This window comes from Papaver somniferum, chromosome 5 (assembly GCF_003573695.1).
Source record: "Papaver somniferum cultivar HN1 chromosome 5, ASM357369v1, whole genome shotgun sequence".
NCBI lineage: Eukaryota > Viridiplantae > Streptophyta > Magnoliopsida > Ranunculales > Papaveraceae > Papaver > Papaver somniferum.
This window is the reverse complement of record NC_039362.1, coordinates 66,965,384-66,984,154: the sequence shown is the minus strand read 5'-3', so window position 1 is coordinate 66,984,154 and position 18,771 is coordinate 66,965,384. Positions and strand designations below refer to the sequence as shown.

The following is an 18,771-nucleotide window of genomic DNA, read 5'->3' as shown; positions in this document are numbered from 1 at the left end:
CACGAACTGCAACACATATTAAGTATTGCTTTATTAAATCACTCACAACTCGGAATTGAGTAATTCTTGGCTCGTTGAATTTGTATGCTCATCCTCTAGAACATGAGGACCTTTTCAGGGATCAAGGTCATTATCACTAATTTCTTGGGCTCAAACATCCTCGAGTGCATACATTATGTATATTTACCATCATAGAAATTATTCCATAGAGTGAGGACTCTTTTCGATAGATTAAAAAGGTAGAGTTAAACAAGAGTTCCAAATGAAATCATTATCCATATAACTTTGTTGATGACGTCCTTTTAGATATCTTCGTTTGTTCTATAGTCTTCAGTATTCAAGGGTATTCGGTGATTTCTGATACTTGATGTAGATTTTAGATAACCAACATTAATGATTAAATGAAACCCAGTTATATCCGCAAGCGCACAGGTCAATAGTAACATAAATAGCAAATGCGGTTCGTTCCCACAGGGAGTGTGAAATACTCTACCAACTAATACCAAAAATTAAATAATCAACGAGATAATGTTTTAAGGATTTTTAGAAATTCAGAACAAAATGAAATGATAAATAATTTAAAGATAAACAAAACGAGCGTGGGTTATTAGGATTTTCGGTTTCCGCCAATTAATTATGCAAACTCTACTAATCTTTAAAAGTATATTCCATGCTTTTTCAAATATTGTTTCTCCGCTATAGTTGTCTTCGCTTCATGAGTAGTGATTCTAAAGCATTACCTATCTATCCTTGCATACCACGTCTAGGGATTTAACCGAAGCACGCAGTATCAATTCAAAAGCATAAATAATCTAGAAAATCACATCAACAATAGAATACCAAGCCAAATGAAGAAAAACTACTAATCAATCAACTTATTATTAAGCATATAAATATAGAGTTTTCATAATAAAATTGGGTTCTACCTAGACCCTAACATAGCTTTAGCTAGCCATGGCTTTCACAAAAAACCATCAAAAGATTAAAATCAAATAGCTAAGCAAAAATGGAGAAGAAAAACTCCAAAATCCTTCTCCTGTTTCTCTTCCCGCTCTATGGTCGGGCGCCCCCTGGTATATTTTGAAACGACACGTAAATATAGCTCACAAATGAATTCACGTTTTTCTTCTTCGTCTCCACATCACCTCCCAATAGAAGTCTGCCACATGTCATGAAAATATAAATTCACCCAATGATGTTGTTCCGCGTGTCATAATATGACGAGACATTGTAAAGTATCACCGAATCTCCACTTTCCATAATATATGAATTTCATTTAGAAAGCATGATATTTTCTTGCGTGTGCTGGATCCCACCTTAACTGTATTTGCAAAATGACGTCATCTGGCTTCAAATATTCCTTCAGATTTTTTATATAAATATAGCAAGAGAACTTATGTAAGGACAAGATATATTAATCTTTTCTTTTTCTTCATTTGCACGTGGTCATGGAGGTGATATTCTTCCATTCTTATGCTAACAATAATAAAGTCACTCTTGACCAATCTTAGGTGGCATTAGTGTGCTGACATCGACTCGCTTTACCATGCATTAAATGAGATTAAGAATTGTCTGCCCGTTGTGAACTCGTGAGTGCCAAGCCAGTGACACTAGCCAACTGAATTTTAATTCTACCCACGTCTACAGGAATCGTGAACTTAATCATGTACTCCTTTTTCCTTGCAAGTTCATAAGGCTCCGTTTATGTTTGGTGCCGCGCAGTGGTGCTGATTCATAGGAATACCAGGCCAGTCACATTTACCCATTTTAGTCGCAAATGTCATTTGTTGTTTATTTAACCACTTATTTCTCAGGTGATTGGATTTGTTTATAATTCCTGCAAAAGCCTTAAAACAATATTATTAGCCAAAATATCGAGTCTTAACTAATATAAATATGGGCATAAAATGTAGCACTTTCGTGCTTATCAACACCCCCACACTTATATTTTTCTAGTCCTCGAGCAAAACAAAGAATTTACCCGCTACACAGCTGGTCATATGAATATAGAGACCCGCTACACAGCTGGTCATATCATTTATTTATTTTTGTTTTCTTTTAGACCCGCTACACAGCTGGTCAAATAATAAGATAAAGAGAGAGAGACCCGCTACACAGCTGATCATAGAAAATACCATACAAAAGACCCGCTACGCAGCTGGTCATGACCCTAAAAACCATAACGATAATAATATATTTTTTTAAGACCCGCTACACAGCTGATCATTTTTTATTTTTTTATTTTTATTTTTTAGACCCGCTACACAGCTGGTTGTATTTTTTTTTTTAAATCCTAACCAAAGTGCCACTCCCCCACACTTAAATATTACATTGTCCTTAATGTAATTGAGTCATCCAACGTAGAAATCAGGGTGGGAAATTATAAATTGCAAAAAAATAAACAAATAAAAATAAAAGATAGAGAAAAGGAAACAAATCTGATGGGTTGACTCCCACGAAGCGAAATGTATTGTTTCCCTGCTTTTAATAGCACATAATCTCAAACAAAATGAGGTCAATACCCCAAAGTAAGCTGCCAATCATATATATAGAGTCTGAAAAGTTGGGGATCAACCCAACCAATCCGGTCAGCTGAAAATATGCACCTGCAAAAACTATAATCATCTAAAGATATATGTGAATCCATTCCCCATAAATAAAAATCCTTAGTAATCAATCCATGCATTGTCAGGATATGTAAATCATTCACACAAAGAGGTATAAAATTTTCAATAGCTTATAGTTGAGGTGCACGCCCTAAATCAGGTTCTAAATCAGCAGAAATAACTTTTATGGCTGATATTGGTTCCAGTTGAGAAAAATACGGCACACGAACATATGTTGGCTCAAATGGAGCAATAATATCATGACTCATAGACCCGTTATCATCTAAAACGGTTTCATTATTAAAATCATCAAGACAAAAAAATTCTGAACTTAATGGCTTAAAGGTCATGGTCGAAACTTTTTCGACAAATGGAACTAGTCGAGACTCGAATAAAACTAGAGGTTCTAGTTTGGATTTCCATTTATTAGTGTCTAACAGCGGTGTGGAGTCTAACAAGGCATTGACTTCACAAATAACACTATCGTCATCAAAATCATACCCAAAATGAGCTAAGCAAACCTCTAATGGATCTCCCAAGTGGCTCTTGCAAATATCTTGCGAGTGCATACTTTCTTTTCGCCCACACTTCAGACTAAAGTACCTAAAAAAAAAATCAAACAAACTGCGTAAATAGAACTAAAAGAACAATAAAAATAAATTATTTACAAAAATTAAAAATAAGCTATATACAATGATATCAACTAGCGAGTATTTTGCTACCACTCCCCGGCAGCGGCGCCAAAAACTTGATGTAGATTTTAGATAACCAAAATTAATGATTAAATGGAACCCAGTTATATCCGCAAGCGTACAGGTCAGTAGTAACATAAATAGCAAATGTTGTTCGCTCCCACAGGGAGTGTGAAATACTCTACCAACTAATACCAAAAATTAAATAATCAACAAGATAATGTTTTAAGGATTTTTAGAAATTCAGAACAAAATGAAATGATAAATAATTTAAAGATAAACAAAACGAGTGTGGGTTATTAGGATTTTCGGTTTCCACCAATTAATTATGCAAACTCTACTAATCTTTAAAAGTATATTCCATGCTTTTCAAATATTGTTTCTCCGCTATAGTTTCTTCGCTTCATGAGTAGTGATTCTAAAGCATTACCTATCTATCCTTGCATACCACGTCTAGGGATTTAACCGAAGCACGCAGTATCAATTCAAAAGCATAAATAATCTAGAACATCACATCAACAATAGAATACCAAGCCAAATGAAGAAAAACTACTAATCAATCAACTCATTATTAAGCATATAAATATAGAGTTTTCATAATAAAATTGGGTTCTACCTAGACCCTAACATAGCTTTAGCTAGCCATGGATTTCACAAAAAACCATCAAAAGATTAAAATCAAATAGCTAAGCAAAAATAGAGAAGAAAAACTCCAAAATCATTTTCCTGTTTCTCTTCCCGCTCTGTGGCCTGGCGCCCTCCTGGTATATTTTGAAACAACACATAAATATAGCTCACAAATGAATTCACATTTTTCTTCTTCGTCGCCACATCACCTCCCAATAGAAGTCTGCCACATGTCATGAAAATATAAATTCACCCAATGATGTTGTGCCGCGTGTCATAATATGACGAGACATTGTAAAGTATCACCGAATCTCCACTTTCCATAGTATATGAATTTCATTTAGAAAGCATGATATTTTCTTGCATGTGCTGGGTCCCACCTTAACTGTATTTGCAAAATGACGTCATTTGACTTCAAATATTCCTTCAGATTCTTTATATAAATATAGCAAGAGAACTTATGTAAGGACAAGATATATTAATCTTTCCTTTTTCTTCATTTGCACGTGGTCATGGAGGTGATATTTTTCCATTCTTATGCTAACAATAATAAAGTCACTCTTGACCAATCTTAGGTGACATTAGTGTGCTGACATCGACTCGCTTCACCATGCATTAATTGAGATTAAGAATTATCTGCCTGTTGTGAACTCGTGAGTGCCAAGCCAGTGATACTAGCCAACTGAATTTTAATTCTGCCCACGTCTATAGGAGTCGTGAACTTAATCATGTACTCCTTTTTCCTTGCAAGTTCATAAGGCTCCGTTTATGTTTGGTGCCGCGCAGTGGTGCTGATACATAGGAATACCAGGCCAGCCACATTTACCCATTTTAGTCGCAAATGTCATTTGTTGTTTATTTAACTTGTTTGTAATTCCTGCAAAAGCCTTAAAACAATATTATTAGCCAAAATATCGAGTCCTAACTAATATAAATATGTGCATAAAATGTAGCACTTTCGTGCTTGTCAATACTCAACTTCCATATTCTAATCCTAGTCCGAGACTTGACTTTAGTAGACTATAACTCAAGATATAATTTTGTACATCTAACATCGACAACAAGCTTGAGGTAGCAAAACTTGCAAGTTTGACCGAGCACTGCTCTAACAAAGAGGACTCACCACACGCTAAAAAACTCAATCCCGACACTTATATGTCCTAGTTGCAGACTAGAATCGTCCTCTAAAAACCTAAGTTTTGTTCTTTTATACTAGTCTACTCTATGAAACTGTATTAGGTTTACGACTTTGAAAGACTTCATTAGGGGTTTCGTGAAGCCCGGTTAGAATATCTTTTATCTGATACTTCTTGTTACATGGATCTTGTTCTTATTAATCTTCTAAGTTCTCGAAACTTTAGATCAGAAACTTGATTCATAGAAATTTCTATTCGTCTCATACTTTGTGATTCTACATATAAATATCTAAAACACTTATGATTTGATTTATTTAGATTGTTCTTGTGAGGTATAATTGATTAAGCATCTCTATAAATTTTAAAGAGAATAAGTTCAACCTAATCTTGAGTTTTGCTTGATAGCTTCTTTTCTTAAATATCCCTCATAAACATATAGATTTCCATTACTTTGATTGAGTATCTTTCTGATAGAAATAAAATAGGCTTTCTGTTAGAAGTTGAATAGTCATAAAAGTCTCTATTCAGGTTAAGGCAAGTCATAGGACTATAAAGGACGTAAGCTAGGGAATCGTGTTGCACATGGTATTGCGAGATCCAATAGATGTAAAGGTGCGCAACTGAAGCCGAATTGCTCGTAATGGTCGATTCGGTATCAACTAAATTTCAGTACGAAGTGTGGCTAGCGCTTGTAGCGGCTTAATATACAATGTGGTGCGCAAGTTCTGGACTAGGTCCCAGGGTTTTTCTGCTTTGCAGTTTTACTCGTTAACAAATTTTCTGGTGTCTTTTGTTATTTTTTCCCCGTACTATATTGTTTATCTTTATAATTGAAATATCACAAGGAGTACGTTATAATAATCTAGACAGTTTTAAGCCAACAAAACTGTATAGAACCTCCAAGAGTTATTTTTGAGTTCGTTACCTTGAAGAAAGATTACAAGACTTGTTTTTGTTGGAATTCAGTTCTGTAATAGTTCAGACACATATGTTATTGCTTGAATATTGATTTTTGAGATCATCCAAGTTGAACTTGTCATAATAACAGGTATCAGATCCTTAATTGTTGATATGTGCTACTGATCATGACAAGTTTGTCCATACAGGTTTCCGAATTAAAATTTAATGGTGTACTTGGTACCCCATTTTTTACATATTCTATATTGCTTCAGTCGCGCGAATGTTTTCTTGAGGTCCAAGAGATGAGACAAATTTTGCTTGGATTTTACAAATCGTTGATGTAAACTTTTATAGTTTTCCTATCATATCTTTCAAAAGTTCGTTTACTAGACGCTGATAAGTTAGCTTTGTGTCTTTTAGACCGAATAACATAATGAGATAACATTACACCCCTTTATATGTAACAAAACCGATATGTTCTTCATTATCTTTATATGTTCTTCATTATCTTTATGTATTGAATACTCTTCCCATAAAGGACTATCTTTCATATCATGAAGTGGCATCGGCGAGATTTATAACTCTGGGTAACAAGTACGGGTCATTAAGGCATGCTTTGTTCAGTTTGTAAAATCAATACACACTCTAAGTTTACCAATTTTTTTTTTTGAACAACCAAAATGTTTTGCCAACCACTTTAGGTACTGCACTGGTGTGTTACTTAGATGCTATGCATTTACGAAATACGCGAAGCTAAACGAAAGCCTATCTTGATAAGGAAGTTTCGACGCGAACTTACATATTTGTCTAATATTTATCAAAATCTCTTGGAGATTTATTCAGATTGATACTTCCGCTTAAAGGGGAAGTTGTAATACGTACACAACAATTTCCTATGCTTATCTCGTGGGGATAATTTCTTGCAGGGATATCTTGACGTCGTCGTTGAAATTGACGTTTCAACTCCTTCTTGTTAGAAAACGGGCATCCAACTCAAAACCAATTGGCAATGAGTGGAGAGGCCCTAAGAGATTATAAACCGCAGGATCTTAGATTGCCCAACAATGTGGGACTAATAATCTCAGTACGCCCCCTCACGTGTAGCCTCGTTGGGTCTAACACGTGGACAATAAATCGGGTGATGCAGAGTAAAGGTGCGGTCAAATGACTCGACACAATTAACCTGCTCTGATACCATGTTAGAATACGGGCATCCAACTCAAAACCAATTGATAATGAGTGGAGAGGCCCTAAGAGATTATAAACCGCAGGATCTTAGATTTCCCAACAATGTGGGACTAATAATCTCAATACTTATTGAAGTAGATGATCAACATCATTTCGTTTTCCTTGTACTCTTGCATCTGTGTTATCATTCTCATCATTCTGATTTGTTCGTGATACAACCATTGTTTTTCCTGAAGATTCATTCTCTACTCCTTGATATGCATCAAAAGATGTGGTAACATTATTCCTCTAGCACAAAAAAGGAACAAGACAGAAATAAATGGATTAAAACAGATTTTTCGAAGACAACGGAATCATCTCTTGGGATTAGGATGAACCATTAGATAGAATAAGATTTTGGTAAAATTTGATGCGTAACTTGACATATTTAAACTAATCATGCTAGATCTTCTTAATTATTAAAATGATCTTAGAACTAAAAAACTCGTGACCAAATTAAATTAGTCATCAATTACGAACCCATTTGCCACATAAATGTATGTGTAATAACTCCGAGGATAATTAAATGCATGCTGATAGATTATTTAATTTGACGATTGTTTTTTGTTAACCAAAATGAGTACAATTTTCTCAAAACAGATACTGTATTTCCACGTATCATCCGAGCAGCCGTCAGTCCTAACTCTGGCCCTGTCCGCCCCTGTCCTGTCTCTCTGGCTGGACATGTTGACGTGAATCCCTTACAAAAAGGGGGTAAAGTGTAACCAAAGTACAAGAAAAGTACTTCTTAACTAAAAACAGAAAAACTGTAATCAACTTATATCATACAAAGAGTCTCGAAACACGTCGGCAATTAATCTAGTGCTCCCATTCGTACACGATACATATCTCAAATCTTACCAGGTTCGGAACCTAACCAATCTCATATTTGCAACCAAAGCATAGGTTCGGTCCCAGACCCGTGTCTCTTTCATTTCATTTTTTTCTCTGATATCAGTTCGTTGAAAATTTAACACTATTTTCAATCTAACTTTATCTTTCTTTCCCCTTTCCTCCTCCTCCCTCAACAAAAGCCGTCTAAAATTAAACTCCTCGCAACAAAACCATTTCGACTTCTCAAACCCTAATTTACAGTACACCGATTTCGATCTCCATTTCTGTCAACTTCATTAACCAAGTAAGTTTGTACATTTCTTGAAACCCTAATTTTCTTTTATCATCAGTTGTTGGAGTAAGTTGATTTTAGGGTTTTGGTTTCATTTTGGTTTGGAATGAACATTTTCTTAGCTTGTTTTTGTTTGATTATGTCATGAATTTGAGTTCGAATTTTAGTAGAAATGAAGTTTTTAGGGTTGGTAGGTGGAGATTTTTGGATTTGATAATTTGAGTGGTAGATGAGTGTGGAGTAGTAGGGTTTTGTATGTTGAGGTTGTTTGAGCTAGTGTTTTGAAAATGAGTGTTATTTGTTGTCTTGATGTGGTTTGATTCTTGAATGGGGGTAATCCTGAACTGAAAAGTGTATGTAAGGGTTCTTTAGGAGATGTGGTTATCTGGGTTTTATGAAATGAAAATGTTATGATTAACTTAGTCACAATCAAAGCATTACACGTGGTGTGCTGTGTTTTTCATTTCATTTATGGTAACGCGTATATTGGTTTTTGTTGAAATCTTGAAGTGGAATGTTCAATGAACACCGACTAAACTTGTCATTTATTTAGTGCTGAACGTGTTCCTTAATTAGTACTATCCGTTAAATAAGCATTTATTGGCAACGTTTTTGGGAATTGTTTGTTTGTGGAAAGATAACATAATGTCCGGTCTTTCAAAAACTCAAAGGTTAATAGTTCTACGGTTTGTCCATCCTTCAACTTAGAAAACTGTCAGCAAAATTTCCCAAGTTAAAGGTGTATTTCCTTGCTTAAAGCTCTAACTCGGTGTAATGTTGCTTGTATATCCTGTGGTTTTAAACTCTGTTTATCTCTATGTGTACCCTAACTTTAGTCAAAGGCTCGCTAAACTAATTATTTTATTAGGTTTTCCATGCTTTTGCATTTACCCAAATTTGTATTTGCTCTGTCTAGAATCAGCTAATTATACACATGTTTGCATGGCTCGATGTAGTGAGTTTCAGTATTTTTATGTTTGATTGTTATCTGTAGCTGGAACATTGACACAAAGGCAAAAAATGGAATGCGACTATCTGCAGTCCATATGGTTAATATATTCATGTTTGGGGGAACTATAGTTTGGTGAATTCTTATGTTTTCCCCTAATATTCGACTGTACCACCAGCTAATTTTGGGTTTCCTTGGGTATGTATAAAAAATATATCTAATGATGCTAGTTACAATTTTATGAATTAGATTCTTAACGTAATGATGCCACTTGAGGAATTAGATTCTTACCTAATGATGCTATTTACAATTTTATGAATTGGTTATCAAGGACTCTGCATGCTGTTGATGATGGTAACTATTGAGGGTTCTGCCTCATTGTGATCATATTTGGTTATTACTCCATGATTTTGAGTCGTTTTAATTCATTCTTCCGATCTTTTGCAGGAAGAGGTTTAGGCTAGTGTGATACATGCATGACCATTAATATGTACTGAGCATAATAAGCAGCAAAATCAGATTTTGAGGAGTCTTTGTGTTACACATCAAGTTACATACTTATTGTGGTCCTCTGAATCAATGCAATTTGATAAGAGTTGTGTAACGAGAAAACTTTGACCTCTCATTTCTCATGCTCTCTTTTAGGTAAATATTTTCCAAGTAAAAGAACTGTTGTAAATGACCTGTGGTCTAGGTTATCTATGCCTGGTAACGAAGTCGCAGACAAGGTCCACAATTTCTTTGAGCAAGACAACTTGTCCGAGGGACAGCATCAATCTCAAGTTCCAGGTGGCAATTGGCCGTTGCCAAATAGCAACTTGTGGGTTGGAAGCCAGAGACAAGTTGGAACCCAGCTTGCTTCCAATCTAAAGACTTACGGTGTACAACAATCAGGTGATGAACTTTGATTCCAATTCATTAAGTTTTCTAGTCAATTATGTCTATATTTTTTTCTGTTGCTGCTAGAGCCTTCAATGAATATTTGTATTTAGTTTGACTATCCATTCTGCTCAAATGTCTCTTACTCTTTTAGCTTGTACTTGGTGTTGGCAGATACTGAAAGAGGAAGTGGCACTCCTCCACGAATTCCCCTTGGTTCAAATCTTACACAGTTGACTTCCAGGACTGAGTTTGCGAAGAACCAATTGAGAAACCAGCAGGTGAGTTTGAAGGGCTTCACACGTGAACATCAGGATTTTTAGCTAAGAGAGAGTTAAGCAGAAGTTGAGGTTTTTATGTGAGTGACGTCTACTTGATAGCCATAGCCATAATCTAACATCTGGAAGCTTTTTTTGTTCTTGAACCACAGCAAGGAAATGCTGTCATGAATAGAGACTCAGGAAGGCTGGAAGCTGCTGAAGCTTCTAGAAATTTCCATGGTGGGCAGCCACTCATGAGGGGTCAGCAGGTTGGCGGGTCACAACCTCAGTCAAGGCAGCAGCAGCAGCCAGGGCTTAATGACTTGCCGGTATGGCAACAAAATCTTATGCTTAGTCGATTGCAGGAGCTTCAGAGACAGCGTCAAATTCAGCTACTACAACAACAGCAGAATCCGATGAACATTCCGCCCGCGTTGGCGAGACAGTTAGCTGAGCAGTTACCATCTGTTGTCAATGGAATGCCCGTTCACGATGGATCCAACTTTTTTTGGCCGGGTGAGCACATGGGAGGTGAACCAAAAGTTCCAAATACCTCACAAGCGGTCATGGGTGGCAATATGAATTGGTCGCAGCATGCTGGATCTCCTTCTATGCATGGATCTGCCAATGGACCTATGTTTTCACATGATCATGGGCAGGTGGCTCGTTCCTCGGGACTGGTACAACAGCAGTTTGATCAGTCGTTATATGGTGCTCCTGTTGCTAACACAAGAGGTGCATTTAATCAGATTCGCAATCAAGGAACGTCTCATGATTACGATGATGCATCAAACAAGGCTAGAGGCAACCAAGGATCAAAGCCTGCGGTTCAGTCACCGGCTTTTAATAATTCTTTTCATGGCAACCAATCCACGATATTTCAAGATGATGTAAGCACGCCTGATAACCATTTCACTTCTAAGCAGGTAAGTCGAGGAAATTTTTGTTTGTGCATCTTCCTAGTGAAATTTTGTAAGTAGAGTTCAGTTTGGAAACTTCTATTAAACTAATACTATATTACTTTATACAATGCCTGTCCTTATCTTTCCAACTTTATATGTGTGATACACCAATGCAGGAATTTCGTGGAAGGCTTGATCCTAGTGGGTGGCCTGGAAACTTACAAGAAAAAGTGATCTCTCAAGTTGGACCTTCTCAGGATTCAGTCAGCTTAGATCCTACAGAGAAAAAGATTTTGTTCAATGAAGATGAGAATTGGGAATCTCCATTTGGTGGTGGGGTTGGAAACACTGGAGCAGGAGGCTTTGGTAACGCTATGGAAAGCTCAGAATTTGCATTTTCTTCCATGCAGAGTGGTAGTTGGAGTGCTTTAATGCAGTCTGCCGTGGCAGAAACGTCTAGCAGTGACACTGGAGTTCAGGATGAGTGGAGTGGTTTGAGTTATCAACAGACGGATCAATCAACTGGAAATCAACCTGGGACGTTTAGTGAAAGTGGTAAGGAACGGGCCAGTTGGGTTGATAACAATACACATAAAACCTCTTCTTTGACTTCGCGGTCTTTCCCGTTGTTTGATGATGCCAATATGGGTCCAAATAGTTCTAGCATCCCTGGATTTCAGCAACCAGGCATCAAATCATCCTTTCAACAAGGGCAAGCGGTACAGAACAATGTGCCACATGAATTTATCCAGGAAACCCCCATGGGAGGCCAGTGGTTGAATCAAAATATTCAAAAGAAGTCACAGGTTGAGGGGATTAGTCAAGTTCAATCGTCAACGGTGGTGGATAATGCTCCAGAAGGTGCTTGGAATGGCCATTCTTATGAGCAATCGGAAAGTTCTGCACATTCGGCTGAAACTGAGTTGAATGCTCATGCGATGCAAGGCTCTTGGGTTCATAGAAAGAGCATGTCTTCGTATAACACTAGCGGCACACCTTCTAATAATCAAAATGGTTGGAATGTTAATGATACTATGTCACAAAGGGGAAATGTGGCATCGACGTTTTCTGATAATTTAAGCAACATACAACTTTCTCAAGGAAGTGACCAGAAGAGAGGAATGCAAACACAAAAAGGCCATGATAATGGTATATGGAAGGTCAGTGACAGTCACATGGAAAATTCCTTCCCTAGTTCGTCTGGAGTACCAAATCCAACCATTGCAAGGGGCAACCAGGAAACAAACCGACATATCCAAAATACACATCAAACAGATAGAGTGGAGACTGTGGAAAACTTCCAGCATCATTTTGACAATGGACCACGGGTTTTCGAATCATCTATGAATAACTCAGACAATGGAACAACTGAAAATTTCAATGGGAAGCAAGAAAACTTCTACCAGAAAGAGAGCTCAAATGATAGTCAGAAGTCTAACCAATCTCATCATACTGTTTTAAGTGGGAGTCTGCGAAAAAATGTGTTAACTGGAAGTGATTCACATGCATTGACTAGTGGCAATCAGATGTTTGAGGCAAAGCTCGGACGACCAGCACATGGTCCACGTGATTTTCAGCATCATCCAGTGGGAAATTTGGATATGGATCCTACTGACAGCAGGGATCATGTAATCCACCCAGATAACCAATCTCAGCAAGTAATTCGAGGATCGAAGTCTCATGAATTAGGGCACTTTGGGCAGTCAAAATTTGTTGGCCATCTTCGTGACAAAGCTATAGACATGGGAAAGGTATGTGATAGACTTAAATATTAATTCAGTTTATGCTTTCATCTATTTCTTCAGCCGTCTAAAATGTTGTCATTTCAGGGGCATTCTTCTGAAATTCATGGAAATCCAGACGGACCAATGGAGATGCCTCCCAGAGGCACTCGTCCAGGTTATGGTTCTCGCATAACTGGCTCTTTTGATGGAAAGTCTGGCCTTGTCACTTCAAGCCCAAAGGCTCTTCAATCTAGGTAGTCAAAAGTTTCTTTGGTTCCTTTTCCTTGTAGATCTTAGCTTCTTTCAAGTGTTTGGGAATAAGTTCATAACAAACATATGAATGTATTATTTTCATTTCATAGTTTTATGCAGTTGCTCTATCATTAACCAGAAACATTTTTAGCTGATTTTTTTTTTTTCCGTTAGGCGACGCACTTGCATTTAATTCATCCATCATACATGCCCCTACACTAATATGACACAAGATTATTTGCAATTTCTATTTTCTGACATTTCTACCTTCATGTTTTTAGAACCTTTAGTTGCACCAAAGTGCTTCTTGCGCATGTCGAGTGTCCAACATCTTAAGTCTGGCTCATCCTTCAACAACTTACTTATTCTTGCCAACTTAATTTTGTATTTACTTATTGAGTTTGTCCCGAACTATTCCTTTTTATGCTTACCCATTAATGACATACTTTGTTTTGTAAATTCCAGTGATTTTGGCCATGGCAATCAAAATATGCTTGAGCTAATTCATAAGGTAGATCAATCAAGGGAGCAAAGCGTTGTAAGGCACTTAGGCTCCTCTGGTGCACATCCTTCATCTGAGATGCCAGAGTCAGAAGCTTCCCATGGATCCATTACTCAACATCAAGTGAACCATCCTTCTTCTATGCAAGGGTTTGGTTTACGCTTGGGTCCTCCATCTCAACGGGTTCCTGCATCAAACCATGTTTTCTCTCCTCAGAATCCTTCAAAAGCAGTTAATGATCTGAATTCAAGATATGTTGAATCTGATGTTGGAGAGACACGTGTTATGCCAACTTCACACCCTTCTCATGAAATATCTGAAGGAGTAAATCAAGACAACAAACTTAGTGGTGCAGGCCAATCTGGAAGTCAAACCTGGAATACGCATGCAAAATCTTCTGAGGCAACATCCTCAAACAATGAACTGCAACGACAGCACATGTCTGGTGCAAGTGGCCAAGTGATGAACAATCATACCTTTGCTAGACACTCTTCCTTTATACAGCCACACAACTCACATGATGCACCCCTAGCTGATCAATCTACCCACGCTTCACTGCCTGGTGCAACTAGCAAGATTTCACCCTCAAATCATGATCCAGCCTTGCAGCCTACTCTTATGCCAGGCATGTCTCATCAGGGTACCTCTTCAGTGCTGCCTAATGTTTGGAATAATGTCCCCACTCAGCACCATCCAGCTAGTATTCGACCTCACAAGGTTCCCCTTCAATCCATCCACTCGTCGAATAATAATCCTGCATCTACTTTAGCCACGCACAATAGTCAAGAAATCGCGAAAAGAGAAAATGTTCCATCTGATTATGGTATATGCTCTGTCAATTCTCAGCAGTCCTTCGGGGAGGAGCGATTTGAAAAAGAAAGCTCCTGGCGGCAGCCACCATCTGAAAGGACGGGCCTGGTCTCACAGATATCCGGTGCTTCCCAAGAACCCCAAGTCATGGCAGCCCGTGCACACCAGCAGGAAGCTGATAGGGAAAAATATGGAAAAGACTCATCTATGGTTGCCCATACAGATCACGCATCTCAGCAAACCACTGCTGCTTGCAGCAGAGATATTGAAGCCTTTGGTCGCTCTTTGAGACCATCTCAAAATTTACATCAAAGTTACTCCTTGCTACAACAAGTTCAGGCTGTGAAGGGTGTGGAGAATGATTCCATTATGAATGATGCTAAGAGGTTTAAAGGAGCAAATTACGGTACGGATATGCAAAGGATAGTTTCTAGGTCAGGACAGCAATTATTCTACGGGCAAAATTCAGTTGCCAGAGACGGTGTTGATAATGACCCGAAGGAAGCAGGTCAGCATTCTTCATATCCATCTGATGGCAATAAGCCACTGACCTTTTCTTCCGAGGCAAGAGAAGTTCAGGTTAGACCTGCGTCTTCTGAACCTGGTCATGGTGATATACCTTCTCAAGTTGGGCTCACGATGGGGAAGATGAGTCATCGAATTCATTCTGGCCATCCTAGTTTGACATCTGGTGGATCTGAGAGTCGTCATGTTAGTCCACAAATGGCCGCCACCTGGTTTGAGCAGTATGGGGCTTTTAAAAACGGGCAGCTGCTGCAGATGCATGCTGCTCAAGGGACATTGAAAAACATTGCACAAAACTCAGTTTTTGGGAAGGTTTCGGAGAGGTTGCATGAAGATGCTTTGACCAATCAAATCCATGCTGATGCCAATCAATTTGGAGGGGAAACTGCACCCACCAGTCTGTTAGGAGGTGATATTGTGTCTCGCTCTTCTCCTCCAGATAATGGTGATAAAGGTTTAGCGGTTGTGGAACCAAAGAAGCGGAAAAGTGCTAGCTTAGAGCTGCTACCGTGGCATAAAGAAGTGGCACATGGTTCCCAAAGGCTCCAAAATCTCAGGTACTTGTCTACTTTTGCCATTTGCTACCATTGTATTACAATTTCATAATCTCAGACACTATGTTTCTGGTATTATAATGCTACTCTTATCAACTTAGATTCTTGTTGTATATCTTGTATCCTCTTTCCTTGTTTTGCTAATCATTTTGTGTTCATAGTACCGCGGAAGAAGATTGGGCTCAAGCTACAAATCGGCTTGTTGAAAAGGTAAGCTAGTTGCAATGACAAAATAAACTCAGTCATTCTCCTTTTGTAATAAATACTTGATGAGGCGCGAGTTGATCATCTGAGTTTCTCTTGCAGTTGGAAGATGAAACTGAAATGGGTGAAGATGGGCAACTGCTGCTACGCTCACGAAGAAGGCTTATCTTGACTACACAGTTAATGCAGCAGCTCCTTCGCCCCCCTCCGCTGGCCATCCTCTCTTCAGATGCCACATCAAATTATGAAAGCGTGACATACACTGCCGCAAAGTTAGCATTAGGGGACGCATGCAGCCTGATTTCTTCTTACTCGGGAAATGATTCAGATGTAGCTCCTGAGAATGGAAACACGTAAGAACTGCTCTTAGTCTTATATGACATAAATGAAAAATGAATGTGTATAACTAACCAGCATGGTTAATCTATGACCCCTTGGCTTTCATGCACCCCAATAAAAAAAGAGATTACTTGCACTACTCGGTTTTGGCCTAGGATTCTAATACTTCTTTTGTGTTATAACAATTGTGAACAAAAAGCTAGTAAGAGCTTTTGCTTTAAGCAATCATATACTGTACAGGAAGGGTATACTGAATGTTGAATTAAATTTATCTCGTGTCCAGGACACCTACGAGAATTAAAATTACAAACAGAGCGTGTGATCTGCATTTCTCGGAGGTGGTGGAAAATTTCATTTCTAGAGCAAAGAAGCTTGAAAGTGATTTATATAGGTAAATCTTGTAGTTAGTCTTGCAAAATGCTTGATGGATTTTTGAAAATATCTTTTCTGGATCTTTAATTATTTTCGGTGGTGTGTACAGATTGGACAACAGGGCATCGATTTTGGACTTAAGACTGGAGTGCCAGGATCTAGAGAGATTTTCAGTTATCAACCGTTTTGCCAAGTTCCATGGCCGTGGTAATGTGGATGTGGGTGATGCTTCTGGGTCAGCTATACTGAAAACAGCCCCACAAAGATATGTCACAGCCTCTGCAATGCCTAGAAATGTTCCTGAGGGGGTACAATGTCTCTCACTTTAATCATTATATATTAGGGGGCTTACTCTTTAATGTACTTCGGCATCAGTATCAATTTTTTCATCAGTATATATGTAGGCTTTCTTGTATATTAATTTTTTAAAAGTGATGGAGTTTCCGATTCAATCTTGTCAGCACACTAATTTTACTAACTTCTGTGACCGAAAATCATAAATGAGGTGGGATACACAGAGTCGCTGAGCCTGAGACCAACCTAGGAACTGACTGCTCACTTTACCATATGAAGTTAAAAAAAATAACAAAATAAAAGCTGGATTTTAATGAGAAATGATGCATTAGTACACATCAGACCATGTGAAGTCATGTGAAGTATTAAAAAGGGAAGGATTTTCAGTAGATGCTTTTAATTCTTGGTACAGCAGAAAAGTGTTTTCTTGCCTTTTGTCATGTTTTTTGTGGCAAGTACCTCATCGTACGTCACCGAAGCTTTGAGTTCGAAGCTACACGATGACAGAGACAGAAGAAAGACAAAACTGTGGTACATGCACATCTTACAGTGTACTTGCCTGGAGTCTAGGACAAGGAACTCTGGCTTAGGATCATAAATGGAGGTGGCTCCTCGTGGGATATAAACTGTAAGTAACTGGGTTCGAGACTGACGTAGAAACTTACTGCTCAGTTACCATTTGTAGCAAATGTAATGGATCCTTTTGCTGCTGAGAAAGCATCACATACATCAGACATTCTGTCTGCTTTCTGTCGTACTGCACTAAACTATTCTGTCTGGTTTGTGTTTCTCCCGTGCGTGACAGAGACTTTCGACTCCCCACATTAAAAACAAAATGATAAGAAGACTCACTGATCCCTATTACGTCTGACGTATTTATGAAGTGTCTACGTGGGTGGTTTTGGTCTTGCACACCACTACAATTACTCGTGGGGTCACGTTGTAGAGAAATGGCCAAGTATTATGAGGGTGGGAAAAGGCATGGTTACCAGCGTAGAAATTTCCGATGGACACTTTAATATCCGTCGTAGCAGGAGACAGTATCCAGACAATTATTTGATCCTACATTTACAAACAAAACCTTTCTACTTACCAAAAAAAAGAAGAAGAAGAAAAACCTCTCTATTAACTGACTTCCTCGTCGAGTTTGCCCTCAGCTGTGCTTGCTTTTCATATTATGGATGCGTTACTAGGTAATCTCCTTTAACAAAAGAGTACTGATCTTATTATTTTTATATTATGAATGCGTTATCAGGTAATCTCCTTTAACAAAAGAATATGTGTACATTCGAGGAAACCCTAATTTATAACAGCGTCGAAAAATGGTTTCAAGAATTCCAACTGTTGGATTATGATGTATTTTTGTTATGTGTTATATATAGTTCTTGTTGAGACAATGTAAAAATTTCATAAAGATCCAACCATGAAAAATACTTCAAAGTACGTGATATTTCCAGCTGTGTCCACAGAAACATTAATTGCAACAGTCATACGGCTTTATGAATATCTTTTTATATAGCCGTTGGATTATCTTAAAAGTTATCATTTTTGGAAAAACCTTATTATGAATCCGTAAAAAAAATCATCATTGGATACATTTACATTTGTTTTCTGATTATAATATATTTGGGCCTATTTGCTAATAGTTTCAAATATATTGTAATGAGAAAACAAATGTAATAAGAAAACAATGGATTCCAAGTGTAAATGGTTGGAATTCTTAAAATCAGTGGACCATATGATAAAATGGGCATGAACACTTCATATATAATGGGCCATATATAATCAGTGGATCATATGATAAAAATGGGTCTGAGTACTTCGTATATAATGGATCCATATATATGTGAAATTTTGTTAACACCTAGTCAACCAATGGGCCGAGCCTTGA

At 37.8% G+C, this 18,771-nt stretch overlaps 1 protein-coding gene across 5 annotated transcripts; it reads left to right on the top strand.

Moving 5' to 3' along the window:
* The first annotated feature begins 8,150 nt into the window (after window positions 1-8,150).
* Window positions 8,151-17,038, top strand: LOC113281791. 5 transcript variants are annotated; one of them, XM_026530646.1, is made up of 12 exons: window positions 8,151-8,326; window positions 9,711-10,157; window positions 10,317-10,423; window positions 10,573-11,328; window positions 11,481-13,055; window positions 13,134-13,282; window positions 13,746-14,499; window positions 14,629-15,674; window positions 15,833-15,881; window positions 15,978-16,228; window positions 16,498-16,605; window positions 16,696-17,038. In XM_026530646.1, exons 2-12 carry the CDS (start codon window positions 9,965-9,967, stop codon window positions 16,913-16,915), a joined length of 5,208 nt encoding a protein of 1,735 aa, XP_026386431.1. In that variant the 5' UTR covers window positions 8,151-8,326; window positions 9,711-9,964; the 3' UTR covers window positions 16,916-17,038. The 5 variants fall into 5 exon arrangements, with proteins under 5 accessions (XP_026386431.1, XP_026386430.1, XP_026386428.1 ...); XM_026530645.1 differs by adding an exon at window positions 9,309-9,461 and having other exon boundaries at window positions 9,909-10,157; window positions 13,746-15,674; XM_026530643.1 differs by adding an exon at window positions 9,309-9,461 and having other exon boundaries at window positions 13,746-15,674.
* The last annotated feature ends 1,733 nt before the right edge of the window (window positions 17,039-18,771 follow it).